The sequence below is a fragment of the Macadamia integrifolia genome, chromosome 10, assembly GCF_013358625.1.
Source record: "Macadamia integrifolia cultivar HAES 741 chromosome 10, SCU_Mint_v3, whole genome shotgun sequence".
Lineage (NCBI taxonomy): Eukaryota > Viridiplantae > Streptophyta > Magnoliopsida > Proteales > Proteaceae > Macadamia > Macadamia integrifolia.
Window position 1 is genome coordinate 30,221,573 of NC_056566.1, and position 17,420 is coordinate 30,238,992.

Here is a 17,420-nt window from a genome sequence, read left to right on the forward strand (position 1 = left end):
ATTTTGATTGATTTGAATGAGAATTGATATTAATTGATTCGATTCTCCATTTCAATTTTCGTAACATTGTATAGATGTGAGAAAACGTGGGAAGTCATCTTCAGACAGATTTCTAAATCAACATCAATTCAATCGATTCATTTTGGCCAATTCAACATGTTTGATCCTTGCATGAAAATAAGAGTTAGGGCATTAGAACACCAATTATGGGGGTGTTTCAATTCAACCCAATCGGAATCAAAACTTCTGATTCCAGAAGATTGTGCATGATACACTACTTTGTTTGTGTTCATCTCTCTTCCTTATATAGAATGATTTCACTACTCTTCTAAATATGATACCTTATTAGTATGTGCACTCCTTTATACCGTTTGCTTAGAGAATCCTTTTCGGATTTGGCTCCTCTGTGGCGCAAGACAATGTTCGGTGTACATCCAACACCTAACAACGCTTGGACTGTGTGTGATCACCTTGAACTTCTTGCCAAGGCATTTTTGGTCGTTGAATGTACGTCGAACACTGTCTTACGCCACAAAGAAGCTCCATCCAACCCTCTCCCCCATTTCATATATAAGAGGGAAGTTACTCTAATTCCATATTTAACTGTAACATTCTACACAACTAATATCACCAGGCGATGAACCATCAGATTTGTACTCGAACGTTGACGACCATATGTTTGTTAGCTATCGTGGTAAACATGCATAGGGACAACATCATCTTCCGGGACCCACAACTTGTATTATTGGGAAGGATTTATTTTGACTGGATTGAATTTATTTTTTTTCCGGTTTTGTCCATGGTATTTTCGTAATTATAAACTACAACATCAGATTAAAATGAATGGAAAATTTCAGGGAAACGAAATGGTCAATAGCAAAATTTTTACATTCCTTGAAGACATCAAATTGATACATCTTTCATGGCTTGTGCTTTTCAAGGCTCTAATATATTCTCAAAAGCTTCTGCGTTAGCCATTAAGCACAAAGGGAAGGGCGACCTGAGACAGGGAGGATGCGCAACTTTGCCGCAGTGCATGTCCGCCTCTCTCTTCTCTGAAACCCTTCTGGGCTTTTCACATTCTCTCCTATTCTCCAGGATTTCGTGTCCTTCTTCTCCTCCACTCTTTCGATTTCTTTGAAATAGTTTCACTGAGGAGTGACACAGATCTGAGTATGGAGTTTTGCTGTGAGTAGCGGAACCGATTGCTCAAAGCAATGTTCGACAATCGGCTGTCTTGATTGTTTTCTTCTGTAAGGGAAGCTTTTGTTTTTTTAGTTTTTATTTTTTATTTTGCTTTGAATCCTTTTTTGAAAACCCCACAAACCCTAAGACCATGAAAGGAACACCTAAGGATTCAGAGAAGCTAGTCTGGGATCAGATGAGGAGCAACTCTGGTAACCCCATTGGCGTTTCCTCCAGTCCATCTCGATATCTCTCGAAGCTCATGGTCTGGCTTATCGTTTTCATCTCTCTTACCTACATCGTTTACACCTTAAAACTCGTCTCTACTTCATGCAACTGTAATGAAGATTCTTTGGGTCCTCTCCACCTTCGGTCCACTTCATCTCGAGTGTCCAACATTAGAGTTTCCTCTGCAGAGGCGATTCAGAATAGGACGCTTCAATACATACGCCAGATCGAAAACCCCAAAATCTCCCAAAAAATAGGGCTCCAGGACATTGTCTTTGGCATTGCAGCTTCGGCGAGGCTGTGGGAACAGAGGAAGAACTACATCAAGCTCTGGTGGAGACCCGACGAAATGAGGGGGATTGTGTGGTTGGATAAATCTGTAAAGACCCAGCGGGACGAAGCTCTCCCACCTTTGAAGATCTCCGGTGACACGTCGCAGTTTGCTTACAAAAATCGACAGGGACACCGCTCTGCGATTAGGATCTCGCGGATCGTGTCGGAGACGGTGAGATTGGGAATGAAGGACGTGAAGTGGTTCGTGATGGGAGATGATGACACAGTGTTCATCCCGGAGAACCTGGTTAGGGTTTTATCAAAATACGACCACACTCAATTTTATTACATTGGAAGCTTATCAGAAAGCCATCTGCAGAATATTTACTTCTCGTACGGCATGGCTTACGGCGGTGGAGGGTTTGCCATTAGTTATCCATTAGCGAAGGCTCTGGAGAGAATGCAAGACAAATGTATCCAAAGGTACCCAGGATTATATGGTTCCGATGACCGGATGCAAGCTTGCATGGCCGAGCTCGGCGTTCCCCTGACCAAGGAGCTTGGATTCCATCAGGTTTGTGCCTCTTCCACCTTTTAGAAGGGGGAAAAAAAAACAAGTTTTGTCTTAGATTCTTCCGTTCCTCTTCCCGAAAATTTTTAGGGTTCTTTAGGGATGCTTATCTGTTTGGGTTCTGTTTCTTCTCCGGCAGCTCTGCCGGTGAAGCCGGAGAGTCGCTCTTCTCTATGTACCGTCACTGTTGATGTGTTCCTCCACAAATATCGCCATGTTTCGGGCGATATGATTTAAGTTTATCTTATTTATATTTAGTATAAACTAATCCTACCCTTACGCTACATTAATTACAAGATTTAATCAAACTACTCAAGTCATCATCATCATTAACCGGATCCTCTCTTGAGTGGTTTGATGAATCGATGCCGATGATAGATGGTCCTAATTCTCATGGACCGTATCTGAGGTCTATGTGAGAGGCTTGCTTTTTGCTCACACTCCGACAGTGTGGGTGGGCCTCACTGGGCCCTTAATTGTCCCATGCCCAATGAATTATGAAGCTGTTCACAGATCACGTTCTACACTGGGCCCACCGCCCACTGTCCATTGTGCTTGAATTTTCCACTTTCGGGTCACCGTCACGCTTTACAACTGGAGGAAACTGACTTACTTGTTACGGGTACACGTGCCAAATCGGGTCGGGTCGGGTCTTGGGAAGAGGGACCCACTATTTTCCATAGATAGTCAATTTGTTAAAGCTGTTATTCTACCCTTTTGTGTTTGTTGCGTGAATGGTGGAGATTGATTGATGAAGTTGATATGTGCAGTACGACGTGTATGGGAACCTGTTCGGGTTGTTGGCAGCTCATCCGGTGGCGCCGCTGGTGTCGGTGCACCATCTGGATGTGGTGGAACCCATATTCCCGAACGTGACACGAGTGGGGGCGTTGCAGCGGCTGATGGAGCCCATGAAGCTGGATTCGGCTGGGCTGATGCAACAGTCGATATGCTACGACAAAGAGAAGACGTGGACGGTGTCGGTGTCGTGGGGTTTCGCTGTCCAGATATTCAGGGGAGTTTTCTCGCCCCGGGAGATGGAGATGCCGTCTAGGACATTTCTTAACTGGTACCGAAGGGCTGACTACACTGCTTACGCCTTCAATACCCGACCCGTTAGCCGCAACCCATGCCAGAAGCCCTTCGTCTTCTACCTCAACAAGTCTAGGTTTGATCACGACACGCAGCGGACGGTGACGGAGTATGTGCGGCATCGGGTCCCTCACCCAGCCTGCAAGTGGAAGATGGCTGATCCTTCTGTCGTTGACAGAATTGTGGTTTATAAGAGACCCGACCCGCATCTCTGGGATAAGGTAATTAAATGTTTTCTTTTTGCCTTATTATAATTGTTACAGGAATAGTAGTAACTAAAGTAGTAACAAAAATAGTAAGTAGTTGATCTTTGATGGTAAGGACTACAAATGGTCTACCCTTTTCGAGGGTCATTCATGGGTTTGGACTTTGGTGCTACTTTGACTATCTCAGTTGCCACGTGCATTGATCTAAGGGTGTCAATTGGTAGGGCTTGGTCAGTTTTAGTTGGGCTTAATTGGTCTTCACCAATTTAAGGTTCTGCATCGTTTTCGCTTGTTTAGGTAATCGGGCCTTGTAGGCTAGGGCATGGACACGTTTCTATTTGGTCGGTCAATTTTGGTCCATAGTCGAGTGCAAGGTAATTGGGATAACAGGGATATAATCAAGATTTAAATGGGCTGATTGAGTAAATGGTCGTTAAACGGATATAATCGGGCTAAATAGGCTTAAACAAGCCAATTGGGTTATAAGCAGGCGATTCTTGATCACTTACAATATTTGGTCTGTCCGATCGGGCAATTGTTAGACACTACTTTTTATTGGTACTGCTTGGTTATCAGTAGTCAATGCTTGAGCCCGACATCTTTTGTAATCGGTTGGGCCGGTCTTGAGTTTCAATTGTTTGGTTTAGATTGAGCCTACCAGTGCAAGCCAACTTTTTGACACCATTGCATAGGTGGGCCCATTGTTGGCTAAAGCATGAAACCTGACTATCTGAGTAGTAAACGCCCCATTGTCAGGCGTAGCCCAATCATAGAAAGAATCAGTGTTGGTGTTTGGATGTAGCCTGATGGGTGCCCAGCTGAGATCGATTGTTTATAACCTGATTAGCATGTTTATGTCCTATTTAAGATCCGTTTATAACTCAATTGTAGGTGAAGAAGTCAATTAGCTTGTTTAGATCCTTATTATCATGAGCCCAATTATGGCCTGATTCGATTGAATAGAAACGTGTTCATGCCATAGGTTACGAGGTCTAATTATCTAAACGATTGATAACGATGCAGACGTTAAATTTGTGAGACCATTTAGGCATGATCGGTTGAGACCCCAAGTGATCCACATGGTCTGTGGATGGTTTAAGAGGCTAAAGTGAGATCCTAGTCATTTATACCATTCTCTTTTATATGATGTGTGCAATTAAATGTTTTTTGGGCAGAAATGTGGTGTAATTAAGTTACAAATTCACTTTGAGTTGGTGTAGGTGGGGGTGAGTGGATTGTGGGTGGTGGATGATGCACTCACTTCCACAAGTCCTATAAAGTCATCTGATTTGTCATCTACCTATAGACTAAGTAGCTTAGTAACTGTGTAGTAGAGTAAAAAGAGTGTTAGGTAGTAAAATTTTCAATTGAAGTTGAATATGGTCATTATGCTCCGGGTTGGTGGGTCGTGGGTGGGTCCCCTCCAGGTCCAACTCCGACGTGCCTCCAGTGAGAGTCTGGGTTGGGACTGGGGAAAATGGGGCCTTTCACACTTGGGATGGAGCGGGGGAGTGAGATCTGGACCGGTGTGGACTGAGCGCTGAAATGGTGCTCATGCTCCACCATGTGATATTTCTTTCTTTGACAATGTGTAGGCATCATCTCATTGGTAGAGGAAGCATTCTTGTCCCCATAGTGTGGATTGTGAAAGGAATGATATCTCAGTGAAGACTCTCAATAGAGTTTGGTGTGGTTATTTATTTAGTAGTTTGGTTAGATTAATGGGTTTGGGGTGATGTGATGTGGATCAGTAAAAGTCTAAAACTTGTCTGATTGTGTGTTTGTGTTTTGTGTTTGTGTTGTGATGGGGGCAGTCTCCGAGAAGAAACTGTTGCAGGATATTGGCTTCGGAGAGTAGCAGAGGGAGAATTTCGATTCATGTGGGGGTATGTAAGACTGATGAGATTAGTCAAATGTAAAGAAGCTTAAGTGTGAACAAAAACACGGAGGGGGGAGATCTAACAATTGTGTAAAAGAAACAGCAGGTGGGGTTGGGGTTCTTTCTTTTATTTTTCTCTTTCCTGTAATTTTATTATTATTCTTCAATCTTTCAGGAATCTCAGTATGATTTATTTATTAATCAGCATCTCCATTGTTTAAAAAAAAAAAGGTCTTTTTTGTAGAGAAACGTTTTTTATTTTATTTTTTTATATTTCATAATTTTCATTGTTTATTTGATGGATTATTAAACAATATTTTGACTGTTAAACACGATTATTGAAACTTAAAAGAGAGGACTCACTGTGTTTTTAAATTAATCCGCACCCCCTGGGAAAGGAAGGGTGTCTAGAGAGGTTTGGAAAGATCTAGAATCTGGTCATGTGGACAGTTACAGGACCAAGTTGAACCATTGGTTTGTTTGGATTCTTTTTTAAGTTTTGTATCTTCTTCGTGGTTTAATTCTTCGAGTTGCAAATGTGGAAGGGAGAAGCAAAAGAAAACGAAGCAGAAGGGGGCCACCACCCCTTTCTATTCATCTTCAAAACATCATATTCTGCAGCCCTTCTTACCTGAGATCTAGGTGGTCAACCTCTGATCTGTGTTCTCTCTCTCTCTCTCTCTCATGTGCTCTGCTCCTTTTCATGGTCTGTCCAGAATCTTTCGTGCCTTGCATGGTTTCTTATTATGGTTCACGGTGCTCCGGTGAAGTGCTGTAGCCATATGAATTACCATGACCTTAAATCTCACATGATAAAAGGGAAGATTTGCTGCATTTAGTATGCATTTTTTAAATTCATTATTCTAGGTGGATAATGCATGCATGCTAAGACATCATACCAAATGTGGCCTTAGTTTTTCATCTATGATCCTAAATGTTGGATTATTATTTATTTATCATATATTTGTCATCTCATATTCTTAACTTGACATTTTGAGGCTCCTAGGTGCTCTATCCATGAAGACTTCTGTCTCTAATATAAATGTGGCTGAAGAAAATTAATTATACAACTATACATTAAAATTATTTGAATTATATAACGGATCTTTTTAAATTAAGGTTGCGTTTGATATTGATATTTTGCAATGCGTTTTATTAACAAAAAATATATACAAAACACAATAGACTATTACTTTTTTCATCTATGCTGCAAATGGGTTGAATTAGGGTTGAATTACTAAGGGAGAAAGATATGAGAAAGTTTACATTTTAAGGGGAAGAAAAAAAAAAAGAAAAAAAACATCGTTTTCATATGAGGCATTGTATGAAATAATATCAACTCTTGAGCAAATGAATCTTCCATTTTTTTCTGACAAACGTTGTACTCTTCTCTCTGTTTTTGATAAGCAATATTGTCAAGCAGTGATTAAACGTCCATAGCTTGTAAACCACTCAAGCATTATAGCAGACTCTCAATCTTTCTTCTTTCAGTTCCTTTTAATTACTAAGGGAGATTGACAAGGAAGTTGACTCATTGGTTCGAAAAACCATGTTCATTGCGTGTAGGACACCTTGGCAACTTTCCACTTCTAGGGAGATTAACAAGGAAGTTGACTCATTGGCTCGAAAAACCATGTTCATTGCGTGTAAGAAACCTCGGCAACTTTCCATTTCTTGGATGTCTAATTTATGTAATTTAGATACTTGACCTGGTCACTTGTGAATGAATCTATTTCTACCATTAAAAAAAAAAAAAAAAAAAACCCCATAATAGTAGACTCACTAGTACCCAGTTCCAATATCAAGTGGCATGTGATATGTTTTCTTAGGTTGAGTTAGATATACATTCCTGTGATGCATTCTAGATCAATAATGTATTCCAATAATCATACTAAATGCAGCCTTAGTCTTCCATCCATGATCTTAAACATATGGACCAACTATTTATTTAATGTACTTTGTCATCTCATCTACTCAACCTCAAGATTGCTCCTCTCCAATGACTTGGGCATCCCACTATTTATGTCCAAGTCGTCTCAACAGTTGGATGGGTGGAAGGTAAATGGTTGGCATTGGAGAAGATCTTTTCCAAAATTTTGTGGGTCTTGGCAACATCACAACTTGAAGATCCAAACTCTAAATCGTGATTAAACAAAATGAATACAACTTTAATTTGAATTTTGAAAGCCTTTGAAATGGTATAGTGGAGTTTCTTAAAATTAAGGCTGTGTTCATTTTCTTTCTAGTAATGCATTATTGACCAAGAATGCAAACTAAATGCAGCTTTAGAATGCATTCAGGTCAACATTGCATTCCAAAAAAATCATGTTGAAAGCAATCTTATATTCAATAAGTCTATATTGATTTCGAAGTATGATTGTATAGTTCATTCTCTTTAATCACAATTTTTAGACTTGAGATCTTCAAGGGGTTGATCTTTAGTTTTAGGCTAAAAATTCCTTGTTTGAACTAAACCAAACGAAAACGAATGAGTGTAACTGAATAAACCAAATCCAAGCCATACTAAATTCTAAAATATTATATCAAGAGGAGTTCTAAGATTTCAAATTTCACTTCGTCACTTCGTCACTTCCACCTCCATCTTTGATAGGTTAGTACGAACTGAAGAAGTGAGCCAAATTATTGTAACCAAATAAAACAAAATTGAATCGGTTTGAAATTATAAAAATTATTCAATTTTGTTTCTGTTTCGATTTATACATATTGTATCTTGAACTGTAACAAAACGAAAAAAATTGAAACCAAACCAATTGACACCCTTATACTCAAATTCCACAGAGTGGGCTTGGTCCAAGATTAGGGCCTAATACCTGAACAATGGTTTTAAAACCTGGGCTTATGCTTAAGCCCATCTTGAGTCCAACGGTCCAGTTTGGCTGGACTTGGTCCTATCACCACCATTCACCAAGATCCTTCATGAATCATCAATTTCATGGAGGAAGTTTCTGCGAATTCCTCTTTCCATTACCAGGCTATTACAGCTGGGTGAACGCGCAAAATCCAGTATGATACTTATCAAATTCCACCCAAACAGATTTCTGACCTCAAAACTAGGGGAGGAGGAAGACAGAAGAGCCGAAAAGGATGCAGGAGAATCTCTTCTAAAAAATCATCACCTCCCTCGCTGAAACGTTTTTTTTTTTTTTTTTTGGTGGTCGAAACCTCGAATTTCAGCTTCTCAGATGGATAATTTCCCACAGAAGTCCAAATTTTTTCTTCTTCTTCTCCTTTCCTTTCTTCAGTTATCATTCTTCTCGTTTCTTTCTTCCGCTTTCTCTCCGGTAGACAATTATCTCATCGACTGCGGATCCATCGCAGATGCCACCGTCAACGTTGATAATCGGAAGTTTCTTGGCGACTCCTCCAAGCTCGGATCGGGTTTCTTGCTTGCTATGCGAAGCATTTCCCTCGAAGATCAAAGCCCTTCTCTGGGTGCTTCCCCTCTTTACCACACGGCTAGGGTTTTCACCAAACCCGCTAATTACGAGTTCGAGATCAAGCAGAAGGGCACTCATTTGGTACGTCTCCATTTCCGTCCTTTGTCTTCATCAAGCTTCAATCTCTCCGATGCTCGCTTCCATGTCTCCGCCAATCAAATCTTGCTTTTGAGCGACTTTACTGGTCAGATTGCGGCTGGAAATCCTGTTTTGAAGGAATATCTCATCTGGGTAGATGGTAATAAACTTGTGATTTCCTTCATTCCTTCCACCGAATCTTCTCTTGCCTTTGTCAGTGCCATCGAAGTTATCTCTGCCCCCGGGGATCTCATCGCCGACACTGCTCGGTTGATAAAACCTCAGGGGATTGACGATTACGCGGGCCTGACAAAGCAGGCGCTGGAGACTGTTTACAGGATCAATGTTGGAGGTCCCAAGGTGACCCCTTTTAATGATTCCTTGTGGAGAACTTGGATTCCTGATGATGGCTTCTTGCATTTGAATGCCGCTTCTAAGGCTGTTTACACCAGCGGCCGGATCAAGTACCTCCCAGGAGGGGCAAGTCGTGAGGTTGCTCCTGACAGCGTTTACAACACCGCGCGAGTTATGAATAATCCTGGTGTTTCCATGCCTGACTTTAACATTACCTGGATCTTCCCTGTGACCTCTGGCTATCGCTACCTTGTTCGGATGCATTTCTGTGATATTGCCAGTATGTCCCTTAATCTGCTTTATTTTGATGTCTACATCAATGGGTATTTGGCGTTCAAGGATTTGGACCTCTCAGAGCTTACAGGCCAAATTCTCGCCGCTCCTTACTACATGGATTTCATGGTTGACATAGCTAATTCAGAGGCTTTAAGCATAAGCATAGGACCTTCGAGTTTGAGCAACCCGTCTAGAGTCGATGCAATTCTGAATGGGGTGGAGATCATGAAGTTGAACAATTCTATGGGTAGTCTGGATGGAGAGGTCTCTTTGGGTCCTATTTTACGGAGTTCACCCAGAGGAAACACCAGTGGTTTTATGCCTTCGGTCGTTGGGATAAGCTTGATGATTGCTATTGCTGGTGTTGTGTACAGGAGGAAGACTGAGGTCAGAGACTATTTGGCATGGACACCTTTGCCTGTGGATGCTTCAGAAAGCAATTCAAATTCAATGTATAGAAGCTAACCATTTCCAAGTGATTTTTAGACCCTTCTAAACAATCTTGGTATGTAACTATGTATCTTACTTGTGGCATTTGTAGCAATGATACTATAGTTTCTCCATGACTTGGTTTGTTACATTTGTCCAGATTTGTATTTCAAGCCTAAAGGAGTTGCAAGTGCATGTAGAGTATCTTTTGTTAATAGAGTTCAATCTACAAATTCTGTTTGGATTTTGGTTTGATGTGGTTTGTATTACTTGAGTGGTCTTGTTTGAACGTGTAATGCTGCATGTTAAAGTCAGATTTTAGTACATCTGAAATTAATAATGACTTTTGCTTATTTTTTTTTTCAGTTCTGAATAAATCAGTATTTGTTAAGTTTACTATCTATCAATGTGGTGATTTAAAGGAGAAAACTTAAAGCTTTGAGGATACAATTTGTTCAAAAGAACTCAAAACTTGAAACATGGAAAGCTGTTGAGTGTTGATCTCCATGTTACATGTATATGATTTTATAAACTGCAATTTGTAATTGGTTCACATGGAAATCGCGTAAGTGAAATTCGTCAATACAATTAAAAACTATACCTTGTCAAATTGAACTTCAGAAAAACTGCAATTTAAGTCAAAAGGGATTGGGCTAAAATCCATTTTAAGCCAAAATGTGTTCTTGCTATATTACTATGAGCACTTTACTGCAGATTTTTCTTTTGGTGGAAACTTTACTGCAGATTTAATAACATCCAAATACGATGGTCCTTTTTTCTCCCACATCAAGTTTTGTACGTGAACAAAAGAGTTATTGTTTTCTAACTCTGTTTTGGTTCTGAAAATTTTGTAGATTGGACATGAATTAATGGACAGAACCAATTAATTTTTTTTTGTTTTTGATGGAAAGAACTTTCTTCTCCATCATCATCTTTTCTTCCTAAGCTGTCATCCACCATATTATTTTACATTGCTTATACATGATGGCTGCATGCTAGGGAAACAAAGGATTTTGGTCTCATTGTGCATTAAAATGAATATTGAAGGTTGTTCATCTTGCAATACCTAGGTTTGCATTCATGGTGATCAGGATTGATACATTTAGCAGTTCCATTGATGGTGGCAACCTTGTCTCTTTGGGTGCTGGACTGCAAGGGTACTCAGTTCACCAAGACAAGGAGCTTAACCACAGGACTGGCAATGCGCATAGTCGTTGCATCTGCTAGACAGAAAGCCCTTCAAATTTTATTGGCGCATAGTTGCAAACCATGCACTATCATCGCATGGTGGATTTAATGCAAGTTCTTTAGTGTGATTTTCACATGGATTGAACTCTTAATCACTTACCCTCAAAGGGGTAGCCAAGTTGGCAGGGATCTTCGCCACGGGAATCCTCTTACTTTCTTGGGACATTAGTGCTCGGCATTGCATTTGGTGAAAATTGAATGGTTCTCATGCAAACCCAATATAATTGAGTCCATGTGGTTGTGGGGTGACCATATCCCCCTCACCATTAAAAACATTTCAAACTTGATTTATTTTATAATTTTTTTTGAGTAATTAATGGAGAAAATAATTATCAAGTTAGGTAGAGTAACAAAATGTCTAGACCAATTGTTAACGTCATTGTCTTATCTTTTTCCTCGCGGAGATATTAAGCCTACAAAAATTAGTTGAAAGTACAAGTTTAGTAATTAAAGCTCAGTTGTAGACAAAAAAATGTTAAAGAATAACAAATAAAAAAAACCATTTTTTTATTGTTATTTTTTATTAAAACAAGATTTAAAAACTTAGAACCGAACCTGTGATCGGTCTCCATTGATTCTGTTCGAAAATATCCCAAAATCATCCTGTTTCGGCATAACTTAATTGAACTCAATATATGAAGAAACAGGATTACCGGAATTCCTAACGGTAGAAATCTTCCAAGGTTTCCACCCAAAAAAAAAAAATAGAAATCTTCCAAGGTGAATCACCCGATTCCTGATCCGATTCATCGATTTTTGAAACATTACTTGTGACTTAGTTTTCCACATCGTTGCTTTGCTGTTAATTGAAAGGTAGGACTCACTTAATTAGGAGATGATACGCTGTTATCCTTCGTTTCAACTTTCTTCCAAGTCTAAACCCTAATTAATAAATACAATCCCCACTTCCAAATCTACCCCTGATTAATAAATTCAAATTCTGTTTTATTACAAATTTGCCATTCCCCTTCGGTAACTTCATTATAATTAGGGTTTTGTGGCCCAGTTCCGCATCACTTTGCATTATTACCTCTGGGAGTTTTGGAAGCGGAATCAACAGAGAGAGATAAGAAGAAGAAGAAGAAGAAGCATGAAGACAGGAAGAACAGGAAGCAATCTCTGAGATCAGGAAAAAGAAAAGTTCGATCATTCAAGCAATGGACTGATCTTCATTCCCACACTGAATCTGAAGCACTTGTTCTCTAGGAAATATTCAGTTGGAACTAAAATATGGTTTCCTTCATTTTCACACCTTCACTTGCATCTTCCATCCTCAATATTAATAATGTGTTATTTTGATCAGGATGATGAATGTTTCACCCCCCCCCCCCTCTGCAAATCAAGGAGATTCTCTTTTCAACCACTCAAATATCCAATTGCTATCACCCACACCCAAGGTTTTAGTTCACAGTTAAGGCACTGATATCAATTGTTGCCGATATACGAATCAGTTGTACCGGTCCGGCATTGACCAATAACATGGTTTTGGAGGAAGTGTTACAGAAACAGAGGCAAGGGGAATCAAGCAGGAAATAAACCAAGCCACGCAATCTACTTTGATTTGGTTGCCCTCCTGGGACCAGTTGACCTTCATTCGTTTTAGTTAATTCAGTTTTTTCCCCCCTCCCTCTTACAAGTTGACTTTCACTCCTACTACTTTGATTTTCTAGTCTATGTCAGGTCATCTGACTCGGGTCATCTTTTTGACTCCTCACTTCCTTTTTGATTGATTTCATTAGTAAGAGCTTAGGCTCATAGATTCTCTATTAACATAAATGTTTATAACCAAAAGAAAATGAAAGAAATGAAGGTTGAATTTTTCCTTTTTCTTTAAGCCATTTAAAATGCATATTTCTCCAAACAACCCATTAAATAGAGAATCTAGTTTTAATAACATTTTCCATCATGAATATGACCACACATGATAGCCTTGAACTCTATAAACAAATTGTTTAGATTACAAGCATATCTCAATTGCATTTTCAAAGCTTGAATAAATTATTATTCAACTGTTCAAAACCACTAATACCACCCATCCACATCAATCCCAACACTATGTTTGGAAGGAAAGAAAAGAAAAAAACAAAATATTAAGAGAGAAAGACACGTAAACTAATCATTATTGTCAGAATTAACAAGAGAAAAAGAAACATAAACTAATTATTATTATTATTTCTATTATTATTATTATTATTATTATTATTAATTTTTTCTTCTTTTGCTTGCCTTCTAAACAAATCTAAGTCTCTATCAACTCTACACCTCTAGGTAGAGTCAAACCCAGGTAGGGGATCTATGGAAATAACAGACTGGAAGTGGAAAGATCCAAAGAAATTAGATTTGTCCACGAGTGAGGCTTGGTATTGTCCTCCAAGTGCTAAGTAGGACGATGGATGATGCTGAAATTTTCTTTCATAGGCTATGCCAAGCCCAAGCAACATATTCACCCCTGCCCTTACTGGTTCAAGTTTACACCATTGACATAAAACAAGCAACATCACCATTTAGTTCATTAGTAGCATCTCTTCCTGAATTCTAAGGATCCAGACAGAAGTCACAGAACCAAGTGAAATCTCCATATTCTTTATCTTACAGAATACTGAGACAGATACACATGGAACCTACATTTCAACACCTAGAAGAGTGCATTACAAGATCAGGTTGTACAAGAACTCTCCTTCAAACCATGTAAGAGACATATCCTGTATTCATAAGTTTGCAGTAGATTCATATTACTGAAATGACAACTATTTTGTACCAGTTTTTAGCAAGTGCAATCAATCCATTCGAGTAAGAGAGGACTCCACATTGGTAATGTATGATAAACCTAAATAGTATTCATGAATGTAAAGTTACAGAGTTCACTCGTTATTGCTTGGGCACTTTCTGTTATTCTGAACTATTATGTAGGAAGCAAAAAGATATCTCCAACCTCGTACTAGTACAAGAACTAATGGAGAATAAGTAAATATAAACATGGGTCTACCTTCAATACCCATTATAGATTGATGATAGTAGGTGGAGCAACTACAGAAACATGGCTTGCATACCTGTCCCTGAGAACTCCCAGGACTAGGATGAAGAGGTCCTTAATATATGAATGGATTACGTTCATGTATTGGGGGAATGTTCATAGTTATCTGAGTCTGAATAAAGCATAAACCGTGGCTGATCATCTATCCGCATCAAATAGATCAAACTACTATCTACCTTCATTGGTCAACAATTGTGAAAATACTCGAGTTGTAGTTAGCTCAGAACTCCCATCACTGTTCTCTTCAACCCTTGCCCTAATAGACGCTGCCTGTTGAACAGCAGGAGGCAATGGAAGCTCAGATGCATGATCCGTGCTATCCTGATGAGGCTCTGTGTTCACTGCAGTCTGCTGAAGCTGTAGTGCATGTTCCAAGTTCCACAGCACATCACCCATTGTAGGCCTATCAACACCATAATCCTCCAAGCATTTTGCGGCTGTCTCTCCAACTTTCTTGAGAGACTTAGGATTGATTTTACCGACAAGATGGGGATCAATGATCTGGTCAAGTTGCCCTTTCTTCTGCCATTGCATTGCCCATTCAGCCAAGTTCACCTGCTCCCTCGAAAGCAAAGGATCAATGGCTGGTTTGGCACAGAGCACTTCCAAAAGAACAACTCCAAATGAATACACATCTGATTTGTCTGTGAGCTGCTGCCGTCTGAAATACTCTGGATCCAGATACCCGAAACTGCCTTTAACACCAGTGCTTACATGAGTCTCGTCGAGAGAAGGGCCAGACCTTGAAAGCCCGAAATCTGCAACCTTGGCCAAATAGTTCTCATCAAGTAAGATATTAGTGGATTTCACATCTCGATGGATAATTCCCTCAGTTGAACCAGTGTGAAGATAGTGAAGCCCTCTGGCTGAACCAATGCATATCTCAAGCCTTTGCTTCCATGACAATGGTGGCAATCCTGAACCATACAAGTGTTTTTTCAATGGCCCTCTCTCCATATACTCATATACCAGTATCATCTCAGACTGTTCTTCGCAGTACCCAACTAGGGAAACAAGGTGTCGATGGCGAATCTTGGACAAGACTGTGATTTCTGATTGGAATTCAGGGAGCCCCTGTCTGGATCCCGGCACACCACGCTTCACTGCAACTTTCGTGTTGTCTCTAAGCACCCCTTTGTAGACCAAACCAAATCCACCTGAACCGATGATCCAACTCTTGTCGAAATTGTTCGTGGCAAACTGTATCTCTTCAAAAGAAATCTTCAAGCCATGGTTCATACTGAGGCCACAGGAACGGGATATACTGTTGGTCCCTTCAGAGACCCTCCGGTGGGAACTCCCTCCACCTCTGCTCATGGGCAGGGGTGACCAGGAGACACTTCTCTTCTTCTTCTTCCTGCGCTTGAATCCTAGGGCAGCGAACATCAAGATGCAAACACATACAAGAGCAAAGCCTCCAAGCACTGAACCCACCAGAATTGCTACATGTTTGTTCTTCGATCCTTTATGGGAAATCGAACCCCCACCATCGATCATCTTCAAGATCTCTACGCCGTTCAGGATAGCGTTAATTCGTGAAGGACTACTGAGATCAGAAGGGCCAACACTTACCCGCATAACCCCTGAAGAATTGTCTGCGTCTGTGACAAAATCGATGTAGTAAGGGGCCGCAAGCAAATGAGTTGTAAGAGCAGAGAGGTCGAGATCTTGGTAAGCAGAGTAGTCGTTGATGTACACATCGAAGTAGAGCAGATTAAGAGTAGCACTAACGATATCGCAGAAATGCATCCGAACCAGGTGCCTTCCTCCACCGGAGCTCAGAGGGAAAGCCCATGTAATGTTGAATTTCATCAGAGAAGAAGACATGTTCTTATTCATCTCTTGGGCGGTCATGTAAACATTATCCGGAGCGATCTCTCTGCTAGCTCCTCCACTCTGGTAATTCGGTGGGCGACTTCGAGAAACAGCTTTGGCGGCGGATTTCAAGACCAGAAATTCCTCGTCAGGGAGCCAAGTCCTCCATAGAGTGTCGTTGAAAGGCGTGATTTTGGAACCACCGACATTGATTCTGTGAACAGTCTCCAAGATCCGCGAGGGCAACCCACTGTAATCCTCGATTCCGGCTTCACCAACAAACCGAGCTCCCACATCAAGGATAAGATCAGGAGGAGCAGAGAAGACCTCAATTGCGTTAACGAACGCGAAGCCAGATTCGCCGACAGGGGCAAACAAGATTTCGAGCTTTTCCTTTTCCACCATTAATATGTACTCCTTGAGCACGGGTGAAGAAGTGTGGAAGCTAAAATCAATCGAAAGGTCAGACCCAGGAATCGAGACATGGAAAAGAGCTGACCTAAGATCGTAGCCCTGAGAAGAGAAGGGGTAGAAATGGAGACGTACGAGGTGGGTGCCTTTCTTCTTGATTTCGAACTCATAGCTGGAATCCCTTGTGAAAACTCTAGCTGTTTGGTACAAAGATGATGATCCAGGAGATGGGTTTGGGTCCGTCAGAGCAACCGTTCGACCAGAAGAGTGGAAAATCGAACCCTGGTGAGTGGAGTCGGCGACGAAGGCCCGGTTGTCGATTGTGGTGTTGGCGTTGGAACCGCAGTCGATGAGGTAATTGTCAGGAGGAGTAAAAGCCCGTGAAGGAAGATGAAGGCATGTGAATTGGAGAACCAATTGAAGAGTAAGGGAGAGAATTCGAAGCTTTTCCTTGTCCATTAATGGAGATTACCTCTGTTTCTTCTGCTGAGTAGCTTAAAAGGAGAAAATGAAGCGGTGGAATGCATCTCAGGAGGTGCTTGACGAAATGTAAAGACTGGAGAAGGAAAAACCGCTAGTAAAAGTCGTACAGAGATTGACTTCTTTCTTTTGTCAGTGAGAAAGTATAGATTTCCTTTTATTTTATTTTTATTTTATTTTATTTTTTGGTGGATGGGGAGGGGTGGGTAAGGAGTCTTTATGGACCAAGGGAGGACGATAGATTTGAAGATGAGAATCTACCAGCACACAGCCATGGATCAATCATTGCCAGTTCTTCATTTCTATTTAGTCAATTAATTAACGGATAAAAAATATTGACAATTTGTTTTTTTCTTGAAGAAAGTCATCACTAATTCAGAGAAAAATATCAATGACAATAGTA

General features: G+C 40.4%; 3 protein-coding genes across 4 annotated transcripts; 2 read left to right on the forward strand and 1 right to left on the reverse strand.

Annotated features, from left to right (window-relative positions):
• The first annotated feature begins 862 nt into the window (after positions 1-862).
• On the forward strand, positions 863-5,635 carry LOC122091618. Its single transcript, XM_042661634.1, has 3 exons — positions 863-2,260; positions 3,028-3,570; positions 5,370-5,635. Exons 1-3 carry the CDS (start codon positions 1,337-1,339, stop codon positions 5,472-5,474), a joined length of 1,572 nt encoding a protein of 523 aa, XP_042517568.1. The 5' UTR covers positions 863-1,336; the 3' UTR covers positions 5,475-5,635.
• Positions 5,636-8,371: 2,736 nt separating this feature from the next.
• Positions 8,372-10,420, forward strand: LOC122092077 (probable receptor-like protein kinase At5g24010). The gene has a single exon (XM_042662389.1). It carries the CDS (start codon positions 8,638-8,640, stop codon positions 10,063-10,065), a length of 1,428 nt encoding a protein of 475 aa, XP_042518323.1. The 5' UTR covers positions 8,372-8,637; the 3' UTR covers positions 10,066-10,420.
• A 3,642-nt stretch (positions 10,421-14,062) lies between these two features.
• Positions 14,063-17,204, reverse strand: LOC122091686 (probable receptor-like protein kinase At5g24010). Of its 2 annotated transcripts, XM_042661746.1 has the most exons (2): positions 16,673-16,841; positions 14,063-16,571 (listed from the first exon to the last, which is right to left on the reverse strand). In XM_042661746.1, exons 1-2 carry the CDS (start codon positions 16,705-16,707, stop codon positions 14,480-14,482), a joined length of 2,127 nt encoding a protein of 708 aa, XP_042517680.1. In that variant the 5' UTR covers positions 16,708-16,841; the 3' UTR covers positions 14,063-14,479. The 2 variants fall into 2 exon arrangements, with proteins under 2 accessions (XP_042517680.1, XP_042517679.1); XM_042661745.1 differs by having other exon boundaries at positions 14,063-17,204.
• Between the last annotated feature and the right edge of the window lie 216 nt (positions 17,205-17,420).

Coding starts and splice junctions, on each gene's coding strand:
- LOC122091618 (XM_042661634.1), top strand. CDS start 1,337: ATGAAAGGAACACCTAAGGATTCAGAGAAGCTAGTCTGGGATCAGATG. Junction 2,261..3,027: donor AGGAGCTTGGATTCCATCAG/GTTTGTGCCTCT, acceptor TGATATGTGCAG/TACGACGTGTATGGGAACCT. Junction 3,571..5,369: donor ACCCGCATCTCTGGGATAAG/GTAATTAAATGT, acceptor TGATGGGGGCAG/TCTCCGAGAAGAAACTGTTG.
- LOC122092077 (XM_042662389.1), top strand. CDS start 8,638: ATGGATAATTTCCCACAGAAGTCCAAATTTTTTCTTCTTCTTCTCCTT.
- LOC122091686 (XM_042661745.1), bottom strand. CDS start 16,996: ATGGACAAGGAAAAGCTTCGAATTCTCTCCCTTACTCTTCAATTGGTT.